This window comes from Coffea arabica, chromosome 1c (assembly GCF_036785885.1).
Source record: "Coffea arabica cultivar ET-39 chromosome 1c, Coffea Arabica ET-39 HiFi, whole genome shotgun sequence".
NCBI lineage: Eukaryota > Viridiplantae > Streptophyta > Magnoliopsida > Gentianales > Rubiaceae > Coffea > Coffea arabica.
The window spans coordinates 31360311-31380918 of record NC_092310.1 but is presented as its reverse complement, the minus strand read 5'-3'; the positions used below and the strand labels follow the sequence as shown (position 1 = coordinate 31380918).

The 20608-nt window shown below is 36.4% G+C and overlaps 1 protein-coding gene across 1 annotated transcript; it reads left to right on the top strand.

The window, feature by feature from the left end:
* Window positions 1–6391: 6391 nt before the first annotated feature.
* On the top strand, window positions 6392–10958 carry LOC113697935 (uncharacterized). Its single transcript, XM_027217559.2, has 2 exons — window positions 6392–6743; window positions 10262–10958. Exons 1-2 carry the CDS (start codon window positions 6470–6472, stop codon window positions 10495–10497), a joined length of 510 nt encoding a protein of 169 aa, XP_027073360.2. The 5' UTR covers window positions 6392–6469; the 3' UTR covers window positions 10498–10958.
* Window positions 10959–20608: the final 9650 nt, after the last annotated feature.

The following is a 20608-nucleotide window of genomic DNA, read 5'->3' as shown; positions in this document are numbered from 1 at the left end:
TCTTATCATAGCAAACTTATTTGTGCCTTGAAAAGATTTGCTTTCTTTTGTTTGAGAAAACTTTTGTTTTTCATTTTGGAGAAACTCGTTCAAGTCATTAATTCTTTTCTTTAACAAATTTTGTTCCTCCAACATTTTTTCATAAAACTTTGTTTTCTCTTCCAACTTCCTTTTCAAATTATTTTTGCAGTCAAAAACACTTTTTTGATTTTTTAAATCATCATTTTTCATTCTCAAACATTTGTTTTCTTGAAAAAGTTTGGAGTTTTCTTCCAACAAATCATTTATTTTTGTTTTCAAATCTTTATTTTTAGCATAAGATTTTCTCAAACTTTTATGCATTTTAATCATAAGAATTTTCACATCATCATCTTCATTATCTTCATCACAAGAAGAGTGATAAGAACTTACCTCATCTTCTCCAACGGCCATTAGTGTCATTTGGGCCAACTCTTCTTTTTCTCTTTTTGAATTGCATTCATCCCATGTAATTTTGCAATCTCCTCTTGAACTTCTCTTGTTGAAGATCTTCTTGAAAATTTTGATGTGAGGAGTTATATCATTATCCACTTCCATGTTTTCATTACCCATGAAGGATGGGTTATCCCCCACTTGAGATGCTTTAAAAGCTATGCCTCTCTTATACATTCTTGCATTTTCTTCCTCTTGCACTTTGAATTTCAGCTTTAATTCATAAGAGATTAGAGAATTCACAAGAGATTCAATGGACATAGAATTTAAATCCTTTGCCTCTTCTATAGCATTTATTTTATTTTCCCATTCTTTTGGTAAGGCATTCAAAATCTTTCTATTTTTCTCACCCAAAGAATATTCTTTTCCAAGCAATTTAAGATCTTGAATAATGTCACAAAATCTACTACACATCTTATCAACATTTTCAAGAGGATGCATTTTGAAAAATTCGTATTGAGAAACAAGCAAAGATTTCTTTTGTTCTTTAATATCTTGGTTACCTTCATGAAATACACACAATATATCTCAAATATCTTTAGCTGATTTACAACCTTTAATCCTGCTAGATTCATTTACATCTAATGCATTGTACAATATATACATGGCCTTGGCATTCAAAGAAAGGTATCTCTTGTCTTTTTCATTCAATTCTTGTCTAGTCTTTAATCTACTCAAATTAGTGGTAGAGTCAACTATTTTAGCTTCATAAGGACCATCTTCTACCACATACCATAATTCAATATAAACGGATTGTAAGAAAATCATCATTCTTTGTTTCCACATGCTAAAATGAGAACCATTAAACATAGGTGGTCTATCAATAGATTGCCCTTCTAAAAAGGAAACTTTTATGGTTGCCATGATCTTTACTCTAAGCGGTTAAGCTTGATCAAAAGAGACCAAACTCTGATACCAATTGTAAGTGCCCGGTGCAGCCCAATGAGTACAAACAATTTCACAATGATGCACAAAGATATATCAAATTTAAGCAGAATAAAGAAAACTTAATTAAAGAGAAAAGATAAGAAATGCAAACCAAATATCAATCCAATAGCCTCTTCAATTGATGGCGATGCTAACCAAGATATACAAGTGAAGGCTCACTCCTTCCTCACCCCAAACACTCTTTGGTTGAGCCAAGGAGTTTTACAACTGTTCTAGTTAACCCTCAACAACCTACACTTGAAAGATCACTCACCCAATTAAGAACTATTTTATACAAATGAGGCAACCTTCACCAAGGTTTTACCACTCCAAGTGATAGGTTCACCTTCACCAAGGTTTTACTCCTCTTAGAAAGTAACCTTCACTTCAGCAACCTCACAACCCAACTTTCCCAACCCCTTATATAACCAACAAAGAATCTTTCTATTCAAAAATCTCACTTGTAAGCTTGTATTTTGTGTTGGCAAAAGTCTTTTGTCTTCTTGTGCTTTGGGGTGTTTATAGAAGGTGAGAAATGGCTCCAAAAGGCTCTCCAACGGTCAAATATTAAATGCTGTCAAAACTAGCCGTTGGCCTGTCAGACGTCCGAACCCTGCTGTCCAAACCACCTGTCGGACGTCCGAACCCTGCGTCCGAACGTCGTCAGAGAGTCATCAAATCTTTGCGAAATTTCTCGGACGTCCGATGCAATCGATGTGCGTCCGATGCGTGCGTCCGTTGATGTTCTTCATCCTTTCGGACGTCCGATATGAGTGCCCTGTTTTTGCTTCTTCTTTTGTGCCACAAGAATCTGTTCTAACAAATTGCTCACATAAAAACATTAGCCCAAATCTACATTTTGGTTTGACAATCATCAAAACCAAGGATTGATCGACCAAGGTCAACACAAGATCACGACATTAATTTGAATTCATACAACCGGAAACATAAGAAGAGAAAACAACAACAAATGGTACACAGAACAAGCACGCCAGAGCCACTCGAAACTCCATTTTTTACCTGAATTCATACTCGTTTTTCTTCAAGCCAAACGCAAACAAGTCGTCTTTCACAGATGATATTTGGTTGGGCATTTTATCGAACAATAGGTGGCAAAAGAAAATTAACCAATTCTTACTTAATTGAAACCGTATCAGCCCCAAAATTGTTCAATCAACAACAGATTTTAGTCCAATTAAACCATAAAGCATGTGCGATTAAAAATTGCAGACAATCCAGTAGGAAAATTGCAGTCACCAAAATTCACAAGGGACATGTTTGGGATTTCAGCATCTGCGCTTGACGAAGAAAAGAAAAAAAACGATATTCAAAGGCAAAGAGAGGGCTCACAGTGCTCTCGCTTCGCAAAGATCTGCAGGCGAGGACGGTGGATTCTGGTGGTGGTAATGGCGGCTCCGGTCGCGGCCTTCCCTTCTTGCTTCCGACCCGAAGCTCTTCTGAATGGCGTGCTTGTGGCTTCGTTATGGAGATTGAGGAGAGGGACCGTGGGGCTTTTGGGAGGCGGATTGGGCTTCCTTCCAATTCTGTGAAGCTTTGATAGCTGCAACCAACTCTTTCCCTGGAAGTCATGGTGGCCACAGAGGTGGCAGAGGTAGAGAATGGGGTGGCGCCGTGGAGAGATGGTGGTTGGATGGGCCACTCCGTTGTTTTATGGTTCAGAACCTCCAAAATCTCTCAGTTTTCTCCTTTCTTGTTCGTCGCCCTCTCGATTCCCTTTTTCTCTCAATTTTTGTCTTGCTCAGCCGCAGCTCCTCCCACTCAGTCCGTCTCTCGGTTCTCTCTCACTCCAGTCTTAGCCGCCGCCAATTTTCTTCTCACTCGGCTCTCAAACCTCGTGGCCCTCCACCCTCTCGGTCTCTTCCCTTTTAGGTTCTTCTAGCTCTCCCCTATTTTTCGTCCGCCCAATTTCCAGATTTTTCTCTATTTTTGGCTTCCTACCCCCAAAGCTCCAGACCTCTCTTGCGTTTTTTCTTTTTAGTCTTTTTTTTTTTTGAACACCTAGCCGCCTTCCTTTCCTTATCCTCTGTTTTCGGCTCCTCCCCTTTCTTTTTAGCCGACCTCCCCTTTTTAATGCCTCCCCCAAAAACTAACCGTAAAATGAAAGGTCAAGATCTCATCCTCAAAATAGGTTCATGTGTCTTGTTTTTGTCCTTTGATTGATTTTTGACATTTCCTTTTTCTTTCTTTCTTCTTTTTTTTTTATATGCTAAAATGTCTACAAATGAGATTAGTAAAACCAAACTAAAATAAATAAATAAAACTAATAATGAAAAATAAAGTAAAAAATTTGGTGTCTACAACTTGAAGAAGAATTGGAGGACATATTTCTGAATTTTTCTCCTTGTGGGTCAAGTGAGAGAGAGTGAGAGTTGAGGTGTAACTTTAACATATTTTTTGCTTTCCTTTTGCATAGGATTTTACTCAAAACACTTGTTACAACCTTATTCTTTACATGTGTGTTAATTTTGAGCCAAAACAAAAGGTTTAAATGAAAGGAAATGAGTTTTCTTCAAATCGTTGTCTAATCGGAATTTCCAACTTTGTACCTCGAAAGTCTTGTCCCATTTTCTTCAAAAGTTTGACTTTAATCAATGTCTTGTGCTCCATACTATCCTTAAAACATTGTGTTCTTGCAGCTGGCTTTTCTCCTTGATTTAAACAAGAAACTTTTGTACGTTTGGAAGCTATATTGAGGTTAAACTTGTATAGTGATATGTCTTCCAAGTGAAGTGTCGAAACTCCAATTTTCTTGTGTATTTTGGCTTTGCATTGCTAGTCTCTTGATGTCTTATCTAACCACAGGACTCGAAAGTGTCAAAGAGGACAAACCAGGGTTGAAGTTAAAGGATTGTAATTGATCAGTGAGTGTTCCTTGTATGTTTGTGCAATATTAACTATGTTGAATGTTTGTAAATGTTTGTTTGAGTGTTAAATGCTTTCCAATGATTGTTAAATGGATTTTCAGTGAGCGATTGTGTACTTTATCGCACTCGACCTAAGTGAATGTGTATTTTCAATGATCAAATGATTGAATATTATTTGCGCATGAATGTAAGCCATGTGTACTGTATCGCATTGGTTGAATTGGGTCCTTGCCCTTCATTGATAGTCGACTCGAGCCAGAAGTGGACTCAATCGAGAGGTTGGTGACTCTGGGACAGTGTTTTGGTATATTTGAGTATGACCACGAAATTAGGTGGAGTATTGGCTAGTGAATGAAATGCAATGACTGAATGATCATTGTGGGAGTTTTTGTTTTCAAATGTTCTCAAATGTTGGAAGTTATAAAGAAGAGAGGGACGGAGAATGACTGAATGAATGGTTCCAAGAGAACTCGTATCCTTTAAATAATTGAATGATTACTTCTTGAATGCTTTGAGATTGTTTATTACTGTACAAAGTGTGTGAAATTGTTAAATGCAATATTTGTATGATTTGACTGGTGTTTTGCTTGGATGCTTATTTGGGAACCTCACTAGGCGTAAGTTCATCCTATTAGTTTGTTTTCTTTACAGGAGTTGAGGTCCGAAGCGGATAAGTTTGAACTAACGTGTGCTGATCCTCTTGTACATGTACTTTTGGTAGACCAATTGTGTTTTTGATCTTTGATGGTGTATCTTACGTTTCATTTTTAGGTTGTAATTAAATTTGAATTATTCGTTGAATTGTAGAACTCTGATGTTAATTTGGAGGCTTGAACGGTTATTTTGAAAATTTATTATAGTGAATGTAATGAGTCTTGATGAGAGTTGGACAGGCGGTCCACCAAATCCTTGGGTACGCCATAGGGGGAGGTGGGGTCGTCACAATAATTATACTAACCTCCCTTCATGCAGTAAAATGACTATAATACCCTTTACTTATAGACAATTCCTACAAAAAAAAATTCTATAAATGCAACTAGTCTTTCATTCTAAAGCAACGGCTCTCTCTTTCCAACTCTCTCTCCTTTTTTTTCCACAATTGCCATCTAGACAATCATCTTTTACACCCCGAATCCTCATTATTATGGAAATAGATCCTCTCTTTTGTTTTTTATTTTTCTCTTTTTATAAGTATTATCGAATTAAAATTGCCAAATGACAAGTTGTCGGAGCAAATTTGTTGTCAAACTAAATGATGATAAAAAGGATGGCAATGATATAGGTACAGACAAGAAAATAAAAATGATGGCTAAAAAAGAAACATGGATTGCGAAAAGTTACACTATTATGCCAATTGTGCAAGAAAGAAATTTGTGATATAAAAACTACAATCAGATTTGCCTAGAGACATGGAATGTGGTCTTTAGTGTTGCTTTGGATTGCTCTGTGTTGGTATTCTTAATGGGCTATACTATTTAGCATCAATAAGGTTGCATTGGATTGAATTTGGATAATGACATTAGTCAAATCAAGCGCTAATTTTAGGCAAAAAAAATTAAGGCTAAATATTAGGTTCAATGCAAACTTCAATTGTCATAGTTGATTTGCACGGGAAATCTTGGGGCGACAAAGATGGACAGTGATAATTGTGAAAATATGGGCATGAAGTTGCAACATGGAAAAAATTCATGAATGAGTTTTTCCCCCTTTTAATTAACAAAGGGGTATTTTAGAATTTTTGAGGATAAATTTAGCATGCTAGGTCTATATTATTACTAAAATGCTAATCTTAGGGGAGGTAAATCTAATTCTTTAAATTAGAGGGGACCTACCTGTAATTTCAGAAACCTCATCTAAGGGGGTTTCTAAAATTATTCTGTTAGATAATGGACATACAAAATTTTGGTTAATAAAGTTTTTAATTTTCTTAAAAATAAAAAGTTTGAAAAAAGAAAACTAATGTGGAATAAAAAATGAGATCAGTGAAAAAAAGAAAAAGATAAAAAAAAAGGGTAATTTAGTTGTTCAGGGGTTAAGTGATACAAAATAATCATCAAAGGGGTAAAGTGAGAATCAGGATATATTAGGGGATGAATAATTAATCCATAAAAAAAATCGTAATCTGTTAAATTCCGTCAAAGGCTTATCTCCATTGCTAAGTACTGTGGCTAAACTGTTCGATCCAAATGCTTCATCTTCTTCGAAGCTCCACTTCTCTTCAAATTCCACATCCATTCGCTCTCCACAAAAATCACAGAAAATCACCATCCGGGCTTGGATTTCATTGGGACCAAAAATTGCTACCTAGAAGAAGAAACAGCAACTTTCACTCACTCGGTGCCGTGGACAGAGACTCTGAGTTTGAGGTTGATCCAGTTAAGGCCCGGGAAGCTCTAAAAAAGCTTGATGAACAGCTTCAATCTCTTGCTCAGAAACAAGTCGACCCTCCAAAATTCAGAGGTATTCTGGCTTTCAAATCTGTGTATCTCTCTGCCTTTATGTCTTAACTATTTATTCGGTGTGTCTTTTGGCAGTTGGTTCTATTTATGCTGTGGAATATGCAATTAAGTTTTTGTTATGTAAAAGTGTCTAATCCCGTTCCTTGTAGTGTGCTGAAACTCGGTTCGCGTCTTGAGCCTGCAGGTCCAGGGCGTGACAGAATCAAACTCTAATACTGGGGGAACTTCTGTAGACAAGGAAACGAGAATTGACAATTTGTTGGCCTTGAATTACAACCAAAAGACTCTCTTGTTGTATGCAATCAAGAAGAGTGTTTTGAACAAATTGAATTGGGAGGAAGCTTCTTTTTAGGCTCTCTATTCTACATGCTGACATAGTTCATCCCTTGCTAATTGCTACTAAGATTGAGTTCTATTCAGCTGGCTAAGTTTTGTCATCAGTCTTAGTATGATGGTACCTACCGTATTCATAGCTTGTCTCCAATTTTATGCATGTGAAAGTATTCTGCACAGGCTATTGGTTAAATTTTTCTCTTGTGAAATGAATATATTAAGATTTTTTTAGGCAAAGTATTTTTCATCTATTGAGTTTATAAATCCACAGCTCTCTCTCTCCCTCCCTCCCTCCCTAATGCCTTTTGGATCTGAAATTTTCTGCTTTGTCCATATGCATATCATAAGCGTATGAAGAGAAGCATAGGAATGCGTTAAACTCCTCACTAGTTGAGGGCTGACATCTTAAGGTTGGAGATCATAATGGCATAAGAGTTGGCTACTGACCCTACTCTAAGCCTCCTTAGCTTATAAGGAGAGATGCAATTTCCATCTATGCCACGTTTCTGTGACTCAGGGCCTCCATTGCTGTGCCTCAGGATATTCATAACTTAGTAAAACCAAAGACTTTCCTGGTTCTTCAACAATTTTGCAATGAGATTCTCAAGAACCCAACAGGCATGACAGGAAAACTTAGTGAACATGTAAGTCAAATTAAATTTCTTTTAACTTCACCAAGGCTGACAAAGGTTCCATCCTATATGACTTTGTACAATACTTTATCCCTAACTTAAAAAGCAGTGAAGTCCTGAAAATCATGCCATTATGTAGAGACTTAGTTATGTGATTCTACTGTTATACTCCCGGAGAGAGACAATCTTAGTTTTATCTTCATTGAGGAGACTGAGAAACATAATTAAGTTACATAATTGCACGTTCTCACTGTTAGACCTGTCTATAATTACAGAAGCATAGTATAGGATATTTCTGATTGAGGGTAATTTTTTAGTTGTGACTTGCTCCTGTGGGATGAGATTTCTTTATTTAGGGTGTTGCTCGTGATGAGTGTTCTTGCAAGATTTGGTTTGAACGTCATAATGTAATCCAGATTGATGCAATTGGCGGATAATAGAGTTTCAAGCAATTCGTTGCTATCTGTCTAGTAACTCTTCTTTGTCTTTTTCTAAGTTTGAAACTATTCTTCATCTCTGTTACCTTTTACCTTGGTTTTTGAGTTTCTGGGAGCCTAAGATTGTCTATGAGATTTTAAGATAGCTGTTATATGAGGTTACAATTCATTTTTTCCGTATATTAGGGGGCTTGAGAGTTGAAGTCTTGAGATCGGTATGCAAATAGAATGCCAAGTTTATCACATGGTAAAAAGTTACACTTAGACATGGAATCCTTAGAACATTTTCCGACAGGAGGAAAGGACTATAAAGTGAAGGTTTCAATGTGAATTAGGATTTGACACAAATAGCAAGAAAGGAAATTGACATATTTATTTCATTGGATGAGGCAGTACACATGAAATCTAATGACTGTCAAAGCAAGATGAACTTTGCAATTGTAATGAGAACAGCTAAGTGGCCAGAAGACTGTTCAAACTGGAGAACAGATTCCACTTTCAGTTGCAATTTCCTTGTTACAATGCAACCAAATTTTGTATTTTAGCTACAATAGAATGGTGGTTTGGGGAATTAGATAACTGATCTTCCATGCCGGTGTAATTTTCTATTGACCATGTATTTCTGATTGAGTAGATTTCACCAAAATCTTAAAAACATTTCCTTTGAGGTAAAAGAAAAATGGGAAAGACCGAAAAACAGAAGTAGAGGTTAATGAGCATAATAAGGCTTAATCTTAGTTTCTGAAAATTTTATACTTAATTCTTAATGTGGTAAGGTCAACATACACAACAAAACAAGTCAAATGCTTAAGGGTCAATGAAAGATGAAATATCAATGATGTTGCAGGCCGAATAACGAGAACATATTGAGCAACAATAAAAGATGACAACAATCTCCACTGAACATTCTCTACTCTAAGTTATTGTTTCTTACTCTGTTTTGCTAAAGTCACCGACTAGGATACCACCTTATTATATGTATTTCAAATATTTGTACTAACTATTGTCAAAGATGAATAATGCTTGTAACTGATGAAGATCTTAATTGATGGATAAGGAAAATTTGATTTGGTCGTATGTGGACGTCTGATATTGCTAGCAGTTTGCAACTCGATTTTGTATGATGATTCTCTAGTCATGCCTTTATGACTTAAAAATTCAGCTTACTTGACTATGTAATATGCTCCAGATAGACAAGAACAGGATGAAACATTTTGCTGTAAAACCTTTATTCTCTAATAAACTCAAGCAAAATATGTCATTTATATGACTTCCGATTGGATACCATTATATGGATCTGAACTGAAATAAGCGAATTGAAAATTCATTGTAAAAGTGATGTCCAAATATGCCAGCATTCAATGAGATGTCCTTGAAATTTAAGAACAACTAAAGCAATACCAAGGTATCACATTGCAACTAAGAGGAAAGTTTGAAATGATGCTGATCAGCATGGAGTTTCAACTACTCATACTAAAAACTTAGTTGACATAGACAAGTCTTGTTTTTGCTATTTTGCAGGCGGAAACAATAATTGCATGTTCTAAAACACTCAAGTTTGTGAGCCTTGTCAATGTGACTGCCTAGGACCAATGACACAGAAATTGTAGTATCTCTAGTGTAAGAGATACTCTAGACCTCCATTTTAGACTTCTGACTTTGAGTATTCAAGAGAAATGAAGTTCCCATTAGTTAGAAAATTGAAAATTTTTCTACATTAATGTGGTGATGAAAAAGAAAATCAGTAAGCAAAGTTGAAAAGGTCAGAAATGGCAATGAAAGTAACAGAAATCCAGGCCCAATCTCCTTCTATCCCACCCTAAAGGGTAAAAGGGAAAATCAAGCCAGGGATAGAAAGTTTTAGACAGATGCAAAGAAGGCTGAGAGTATAACAGGCACAATGTACCTATCAGTCATTGCTTTTACTTAACTAATTCATCTGAATTCCCTTTCATGATATGCTTTTAGGCATGTCCAACACTTATTCTGTTCAATTTCCGTGCTTATTTTTCACATCTCCATTCAGAAGTTTTTAGGATATGATGAGTTTTAACCAGGTAATTTTGATACAAATTAATACATGCTGTAGTCTAATGATCTTGTTTTATCCATTGCAGCTTCAGATCTAAAGCAGGTAGAAGGCCAAATGAGAGAAGAGACTACAGAAATTTCAGGGTCATTTTTAGTGTACGCAGCTTCAGGTCTCCTAATATTCACAATTTTCTACAATGTATTGTTTCTAACTGTTATAAAGCCAGCAATAGATGGACAAAATGAACCTGTTGAAATCACCAGCTCTTCAGTAGAATCTGAAAAAACAGCTCCTTTACCGGGGGCATTACTTGAGCCTTGAGATACCAGTTTGGATGTCTATGCTTAAATCTAAGCATCTGACTTATTTCGTACTGATTAATAGTTTTTAAAGTTATCAGCCAAACTGAGTTGCCAGGTTGAATGCTAGAGCTATTCCTGGTAAGGACAAAGCTGCTAAGATTGATAGAGCCTAAGATGTCCCGGCAAGGCTTTTGGGAAGAGCAAAAGAGGGGTAGTCTTGTGTGTAAGCATAGCATTTCTGGTCGAACTCGTAAACTAATGCACATCCAGCAGGAGCTTGAGAACGACTATTGTGTTACTGTAGCCCAGCAAGTATGATGATGGTGCTATGCGTACCCCTCTATTTCCTTTTCTTTCTTCGCCTCTTCCATTCAAAGATCTCGCGTTTGAATGTCTGTAACAAAAATTTTAGGATAATTCTGTAATCAGCTTTCCTGTCTTCAGATCCGAGAATCATTTATTAAATGTTTTGTATGTTTATACGGTTGTTGCCAGTCGTTCACCGGGAATTTTATTATCTAGCATCATTGTTTGTCTTATCTTGCAATCAACGGAAAGAGGAAGTCCTGCAGCTGCATATTGTTACAGCAAAACTGGCTTCATTGCAGTCCATATGGAAAATGTCCATTTGCAGTTTACTATCCAGAAGCTAACGCTGAATCCATCTAACAAACAAGTCTAACATAGTTTAGTAAGATTAAAGGGTTTTGAAAATTCTCCCGTTAGAATTGTCTTGCTAAGATCTTTTTGTACTCATACACCATCATGAAAAGTGAAAATTAAGTGTACGTATATGGGTCAATGTAAATTATGTTCCAAAGAAAATGATTCAAAGAAAATGATTGGTTTTTACATAATTTTCCCGTGTTTGGATGACTTGATCAAACTCTTACTTTTCACAATCACGAAGCTGTTATAATGTTTATCTTGGGATTCGGGGCTTCTCAAGTTAAACTTTTGTTCCGTTTAATTATGTAATTTTTGTAATATTTGGTATAAAATGATACGATTTACATTTACCCCATCATCGAAAAGTCTCCTCCCACTAAGTACCCTCATGTGGAGTTGTTAATGAACCAATCTGTTCATGAACAAGTTTGTATTTGACTGGTTTGAATTTGAGGAAGGTTCGATCGTAATAAACAAATAAAGTTCGAACATAATATTAAACTCATTTAATAATCAAGTCAAACATGAATCTGCTCCCAAACTATTCAAAGAGATTCATGAACACATATATAATTATAAAAAATAAGTACAAGTATAAATATATTTAATAGCATTAAATGTATGTGTATGTACCTTATATTTTTTTTTAAAAAAAAGAAGTAATTATACATAAAATTAGTATTATTTATTTTCTAAAACAAAGAATATAATTAAAATTATTCTAATTTATGTATTATTTTTATAAAATACAATTAAATCATTTTCAAATTTGAATTTGAACTTGAGTTCAAGCTCGAATTTGGCTCATTTAGTTTAACGAGTCAAGCTTGAATTCCAACTCGAATATCTATACAAATTAATCAGTCGAATTCAAGCAACATTTATAGCTCATTTAATATTTGATCAAACTTGAACATTGTTTGCATATTAAATGAACAAAGTCTAAACACCAAGTATTTGCCTTGTTAAAAGCTCTACCCTCGTCTGTATTAGCTTCTCTCCCAAAAAACAGGGGAGGAAAAAAGAAATAGGACAATTATGAAATGACAGTTGACGGTAATAAAAAAATTGGATAGCTAATTCACCGTAAAAAATAGAGAAGTTTTGTTGCTAGATTTTCTGCTTTCCTTGTTTTCAAATTTAGGCCAAAAGAGATGAGAGGCACATTGATGTTTCATACATTTCATGGGTTAATTCCATTTTATTCCCTTAAACTACACACAAAATCCCACTTCAATCCCTAAACTTCAAAATCACTCAAGTCCTCAAACTATAAAGAAGAAAGAACTGAGATTTTCAACTTTCTCAACTTTTCCACCCATTTCCATTAATCAATTTTCATCTTTTCATCCTAAATCTTCACTCGCTCTCTGAACTCTGGATTTATTTCTTTTTCTTTTTCTCAATCTCCATCGAGATTTCAGAGTCCACTATGTTAGCAAATTCTCTGCTTAAATTTGACTGCTTACCCAAGTTTTTAAAGGAGAAAGAACTGAGAAAAATGGCAGGTCATTGGTAGAGTCAAGGATGCATAAGCGTGAATATGAGGACATTCAATAGGAAGGCTGGGCAAATGATAATGGCGATCCTTTTAGTAATGATAGCTTCTTTTTACACCAGCATCCTTTTTGGTTGGAATGGCAATCGCAGCGGAGGGGGCAACGTTAATTTCAACAATGTCCCAGTTGAACAGTACTTCAATCTTCCAATACTAGAGCAGTCCTATCATCCTCTAGTTGGTAATAGAATTCTCTTGTTTTTCCTTTTTCAAATCTAACTCAAAAAAGTTTGTACTTATTCGTTTGGTGGATTATTCATTACCTTAATTAAGAAGCTTCGGTACAGATTTCGTTTCGCTTGGATTTTGTAGGATCTCTCTTTTTTTTTTTTTTTTTTCCAGAAACGATAGAGATTTTATTCATAAAATTAATGAGAACATACACATTATATGAGCAAGGGCTCAAACTTAGACTTTACACAAGTGGACTAAACCATTGAGGAGCATAGAGTTCCTCATTAAAGTATACGCATAGCTAGCTTACTCAGTTTTTCACTGAGCCTATTCACTTCAACAGGTAGGCTATCAAATGAGCATTTCCTAAACATTGAACTAAGATCTCTAATATCCTCCAGGTGAGTTACCAGCCTTGAGTTGCTAGTAGCTTGATGTCGTAGCATATTCAGAATTTGAGTGCATGGCGTTTGGATCTTGATATGTTGCCACCCTTTCTCATTTAGCTTGCAGAGTGCCAGTTTGATGGCCAAAAAGTTGTCCAAAACAGCTGAACCAGTACTTCTCTCCTTCAGTATCCAAGCTGCACATTTCTGGCTCATGTTATTTTCTGCTTGTCGCGCCCCATTTTTTTAAAAATAAAGGAATGGTTTAAAAAAGTGAATTTTGATTCAATTTTTGGTTGGAAAATGAATTTTTGATTTAAAAAGAAAATGAAAAAAAAAATATGGGTCTAAATGGGACTTGAAAATGCGACGATTTGACCCAAAATATAGTTTTAAAAAAGGGTTTTTGAAAAAAAAAATCGGAGTCGCCACTTGGTATAGAGTTAAGGTGTACCAAGTCACCTAAAAATGAATTTTTAGAGGAAAAGGTAGAAAAGAAACCCCTTTTAAACGACTCCTAGTCTACGTAAACCAACGAAAAAAGGTTCGGGAGTCACATTTGACGAAGGGGAAGGCAAGGATAAAAATCTAAGGCACCCCTTCGACCTAACCACGGCTAGTTGCGCGATTTAGTCAAAGATTTTCTTGTTTTAACCTTAAGATTCATCACATTTGGATGTACTACATGAGCGCATACCCTAGACCTAGGGAGCATCGGGGGGCAAAATTTCTCTTCAAAGCTTGAGTGGTGCCAATCACATTAATTGTGATGCCCAATAATGACCCTTTGGAGAGGTCACGAATAATGCAAAAATATGAGACTCTAAAAAGAGGAAAAGGATAAAAATGATCATAGAAATATACATGTCTTAAAGGAATGCATCATGTCGGGTACGGGGGATTAATGTTCGTGACTCAATTTTCCCTTTAATAGAGGGAATACGAGCGTGCTAAGGCTAGAAAGCCAAACTCGTCCATATCCCATATTCAAGGGGTATCCCTAATCTAATCAAGCAAATGCACTACCCTAATCCTATTTCTAGAATGAAATGCACTTCTAATGTCATGTATCATACATAGAGGTATATATATAGGTAAATTTGGGGAAAGGGGTATACCTATATAAGGAAAGTGTCATGCAATATGGTGAAAAAGGCCTTAAAAAGTAAATATATGCATGAAATGAAGTGATTTGTCACACAATCATGAGCTAACGCGTGAAGGGCTCCTAAGGGTCTAGCGTTGGACTAGCCCATGTCTACGATTTCTTACTAGCATTGGACTAGTGAGGAAAGTCGGAACAAAGGGCCACAACTAGCGTTGGACTAGCGTGGATTTGCGAAATTGGCCACAACTAGCATTGGACTAGTGTGGTGACGTCACACATCGGTTACAATCAAATAAATCATGTAAGGCCTAATAAAAGCAAGTAAACACATAAATCACATATAGCACATAACACACAAGCATGATATCTAGATGCGAGACCCTAAGAAAGCGGTAACACATAGCACATAGACATGCAAAACACACATAAGCAAACAAAGCAAACAAAACCCTAACTGTTACATTTGGGGGAAGCCTACTACAATCTAAGAGGCGAAACGAAAAATAAATGAAATAAAACTCACTATTACAACTTGGCATTCAAGTGCCTCCCAAATGATAAAATTTGAACTAAAATTAAAGCAAAAACTAAGCAACTAAAGAAATAAATAAAGTGAAAATGAAATAAACACTTAAAGTCATGCAATTGCACACATAAGACACATATACGCACGTAGGGTCAAATAAAGTAAAAAATAAAGGATAGAGTGTACCTCCCTCGCAATGGTAAGTAAATGAAGGAAAAATGGCTTCAAAACAATAAAGGGGTCAAGGCACCAATTAAATAGTAAAGTGTAAACCAAATTCACCAAATTCCTCCCAATTGCAACCAAATAATGCATAATTTCCAAGAAAAGTAAATTGTGGATCAAATTTCTAAAATAGAAAACTACCAAGGACCCAATTGCAAACATTAACCAATCATTTAAGTCCAAACAAAACATTTTGGGACTTCAAGGGTCTAAGAGCAAAGGAAAGGTCAAGTAATGGTTCCAATTGCAACTACTTTAAGATCTAATTGCAAGAAGTTGGAGCATGTTTGGGCTTTTGCAGTATAGCTAGAAATTAAGGGGGAATAAGGTGCAATTTTAAAAGCTATTTTTGCATGCAAAAACATGCAAAAAGCCATGAAGAAACAATTTTCTGCAACAGCAAGATATGCGGCAAGCTTAGGAAACTTTCTTCAGCAGTTTCAAGCTTTCAAACGCAGGTTTCATGCAAGACTTCAAGCAAGAGCTAGTGAAAAACATCACTCAATATCATTGGGCAACTAAACACCTTACTCAACACAAACCAATCAGGAACACAAACCGTTAAAATCAAAATGAATGACCAAATGGGAGGCACATGTTGTGGCAGAAAAAAGAACAACCAACTTTCTAAGTTTCCTAGTGAGCTTTCCCTTAGCATATAATCTCAAACAGACGTCAAAATCTCGGCCTTAAGCAATGAAACATCAAACTCATCCAACAAGACCAAACTCAGATTGAAAATATGCAATTCTGGAAAAACTTTCTAACAGAGTTTATGCAAAGTTACGAAGAAGCTTATTTTTCTGCAATTTCCAGTCAATGTTGCTTCCGCAACTCTTTGCTCTTAGGCTTTTGGTGGCCAAAACAAAAATCTGATCGCAGCTTGCTTTCAAATTCACATAGCTTTAAACTAGGCGCCAACTACATACTCACCACCATCCATCCAAACAGGTAAAAACCTTAGAAAGATCTCATGCTCATGCAAAATTCTGGAAAACATGCAAACACTCGAAGAACAAGAGCTACCGCAACTTTCTCCATTTCTTATTTGGGCAATCATGATTAGCGTTATCCATTCTATCCTAAACAAGGTAATTTAAACAGTCAAACCATTCTAGTGAGGCAGACAAATGAACCCATATCACAAACCAGACCACGTAGACATAATACAAGAGACCGAGAATCAAAACTACGCTTTGCTTGCTAGTTTCTGGTTTAAAGGAACTTTTCTTTGTAAAAGGAAAATGTGTCCGTTACACATCCACCATGCTATACCCAAAGTAAAAGGCAGGACAAACGCAACCCAGAGATGGCAAAAAAAATCCCAAATAATTTAAGCAAAATGGAAACTTCAACAACCCAAGAGGAAAGAGACCTTGCGGCAACTTCCTTCTCTCCATTTCAGCATGCATATGACACATTCTATGAGCTCCAATAGAGCATGTAGGTACATGAACTACTGCCCCAAAACTCAATCCTGACTCACTTAGAACCGTACATCTAGAAATCATGATATAAGACATAGTTCCAATGACTGCCTTCCCAAAAAAAAATTCCACAAACAAAAACGTTTATCCATCTAACATTAGCAACAAAACATTGACTATACCAAACCTGACGAACTAAGGCTTCTGGAAACGGACCACACATAACAGAGGTGACACAAAACAAGCGTGTTGACATCAGAAAATGAAAACTTCAGTGAGTCAAAAGGAAAAGAAAAACAAGAACTGCTGCAACAAGCCGAAAGCTTCAAACTTGCAGCAGCTTTTTGCAAAGAATTCATGCGATGAAGTATCATGCCGTAAATCCATGCTAAGACCATCATTTTCACAGCAAACACCTTATTTGACATCAAATTCAAGGAGCGAATCATCACCAAACAGATTCCGAGTTATAACACGGCTGAAAAGCACGTAGATAGCGCAAGATTCCACTATTTTCCTTAATCTGATGAGGTATGAGTGGAAAATAAAAAAGGTTACCTTTAACACCAGGAAACGCTAGTGAAACGCGAAGAATCCGAGGATGGCAAGATTCGAATCTCAGTGAAGAAAACGCGAGCTTGATATTCTGATTCTGGGTTTCTTCTTCTACTCTCGGTTCTCCTCTCCTAACCTCGCCTGAAACTACTTTCTTTCTGATCTCGCTTCGAACTCCCAAAATCTCTCCCGGTTTTTCTCTCTACCACCGTTCTCTCGTTTCTCTCTTGTTTGTCTCCCAGAAATTTCTTCCTTCCCGTTCCTTTTTCCAGCCGTCCTCTTCTATTTTTTTTCTTCTTGCCCGAAAGCTCTTCCCCCAGCTTTTCCTTTCGGTCCTCTGCCGTCACTCACTCCCTTCACTTTTCTGGTTTCTGGTTCCTCTTCCCTGCAACCCCATAGCCTCTCTCAGATTTTTCTCGTTCAGCTTTCTCCTAATACCCTAGCCGTCAGCCCTCAGATTCCTCCTTTTCTTGTCGTCTCTCTTTCCTTTTATATGGCCCTAGAAAACTAAACCCTCTCAACGATGGTTTGGATGAAGTCGGCTGCATTTTGGGGAACCATCTGATGGTTCTTGATGCTCAACCATTGAGATTTCTGGATTAAGCCAGGTGGTCTGTACTATGACCATCGAACGGAGCCAAAACCTAAATAGCCGAGAAATGCAGCTGCAAATCCTTTCTACTGCAGCCGAAACCAAAACGTGGATTTTTCCTTTTTTTTTTCTTTCTTTTCCTTTTTTTTAATCACTTAATTAAACAACAATAATACAAAATAACGATTTAAACAAAACTTAAATAAAATGTACAAAATTAGCAACAAAATGCTAAGATTTTTCCTGTGTTTGATTAATGATTTTTCCTCTCTTTTTTCTCTTTTTCCGATTAATAAACAGTAAAAGGAAATAAAACATATTTTTATGAACAATTTTCTCTTTTGACAAATTTTATGCTAGAAAGTCTTACAATAAAAATAAACAGCTAAAAGGGCGAAAATGAATGCAAAAATAAAAACTAAAATAAAACAACAGATAATAATAATAATCTAAAATGCTATACAAATGCTAAAAGTCTAACAACTAAAATCATGGAATTAAAATAATAGATAAAAATTACTAAAAATAAAAATAAAATTAGGATGAAAAATTATTTAAAAATTTGGTGTCTACACTGCTGGCAAAGTTAGACTCTTGATGTAGATTCTGTGGGAGTGCAGTTAATGAAATGGGAGAAAAAGAAATAGATTTCCATTTTGGTAGGCTGTGGTTGTTTAAGCCTTGAAACCTTTTGCATTTACTCCGCCTCCCATGGCTTCGCCCTCCCACCACCCCGCACCACATAGGTTGTGAGAACCCGTAAAACCCTAATTATTTTCCTAGGGTTATTTCCCCTTAATTGCATGTTTTCTGCATTTTCTGGCTTAGAAATATTTTCTTAGTGGATTTTATGAGCAATTATAGTTTTTAGATGATTTTTCTAGCATTGGAGAATTTTTAGAAAATTAAGAATATATATTGGACGTGGGACCCACTAGTGTGAAAAGTTCGGAAAAATTCGGCCAATTAGGTTAAATTCCGGATACTGTGTAAAATTTATCGGGTGTTAAGAGATAAGTAGAGTGTGTGAAATGATTGATGTGAGAGAGAAAAGAAAGATAAGAATGCATTTATGGAGGTGACAAGTGTCACCTTCTCATTTGTTGGACTTTAAGAAATACTATTCACTTTCTTGACTTTTTTGACCAAAGAATTAAATATCAAAAAAATGCACAAAAATCACCATTTTCTTACCTCTTATGGCCGGCCCTCTCCTTGCAAAGAAGAAAGGAATTTCTCCAACTTTCAAGCTTCCATAAGGTTCAATCTTCCATAAACAAAAGCTTAGACTAGATTTCACTCCATAAAATCCTTCCTTCTAGTGCTAGTAAGTTGTTTGGTGAAGTTTGTTTGAAGAGCTAAGGTGTCCAACATCTTCATCTCTCTTGTTTCTTGGTAAGTGAGGCTTGAAACACCCTACTACACCTAATGATGCTTATGTTATGCTTATTAGTGATTAGAGTGCTAAAATTTCTGGTTTTTATCTTGGTTTGAAGTGATTTGGTGAAGTTTTTATTTTATTGATGATTTTTCTGGTTTAATTGGATTATGAGGGTGTGGTTGTTTATGATGATTGGCAATGGCCTATAATGACTCTAGTGGGTGTGAAATGTGGATAAATACAACTAATTTTGGATTTGGAGTGCATTGTGAAAAGTTAGGGTTTGAAAATCCCCAATTCTGTCCGGTTTTAGATCATAGGGTTAGAGGCCGAATTAGACTTTGCTCAAAACATAAAAGTTGTAGGTATTGATGTGTTTGAGGTGCCTGTAAAATTTCAGGTCATTTGGATTAGTGTAGACTGAGATATGACGAAATTACTGTAGCTGTTCTGCTTTGGTCAGAATGCGAAAACTGCGATAGTAATTGGCCATTTTGACTGGAATTGGTTTGGATTTTGGAGTTGGTGTCTTCTGATGAAATGTAGCTGGATGTCTTAGCTAACTTATGCCTTTGGAATTTCGGTATTCGGACTTGTATGGACTGAGATATACCGATTACAGTTTTCTGTGTTTTGCAAACCTGTTTTGGTGATTCTGGTATAGTATTTTGCATATTTGACCTAGTTGTGTTAGGAACTGGATTGAGTGACCTTCTACATTGTTGTAGCTCTGTTTCTTGGCTTAGAAATGGTGGGTCTTACACCCCCATCCGATAATTGTAGTGAGAGTTGTGCCATTACCGCATTATGAGGTCAAATCCGGTTTTCTTATCAAGGCTTAAGTTAAAACCCTCTCTTAATTTCTGGTTTGCTATCATGCTTGTATATGTTTATAAAACCCTATTGGGGTTGTGAATTGGTGTTGTTTATGGCTCGGTATGGAGTCTTATTATATGTGTTACATGTTCTAGGGCGTGACGGTAGCTCACGACGTCTTGGTGATCGTGGTGCATGAAACACCATTTACTTGGTTGGTGAGTATACTACTCACTTTTTTGTTACAATGTGACTTCGTGCTATGTGAATTGTTGCCTTGAAGGCTTATTTGGTTATTGGAAATGATTGAGGTGGGGGTGTACTTGACCGCCCTCACCCCTTGTAATTTCCTTTATAGCTATTTACCGTTTTACTGAAATACTGCATTTGTTATATGAGATACTGAATTCCATGTATGGAAACTGAATTGGTGTCGTTTGGGACGATTGTCCAACGGCTTTACTGTATCACTGAGCTCAACCCCGTTTGGTAGTCAATTGGATCGAGCCGGCGAGAACTTGGTCGTGAAAATTGTCATGCCACGGGGACTGTACTGGGGAACCTTGTGGTAATGAGACCCTTGGTTCCGGTATACTCGAGTATTACCAAAAGCTACTGAAATGGAGTGCGGGCCCGGTTGGGGTATGTTGGGTGGAAGGAAGTGGAAGTAAAGGGTGGTCTACGGTTTGGTACTTGTGTGACGCCCCGAAAAA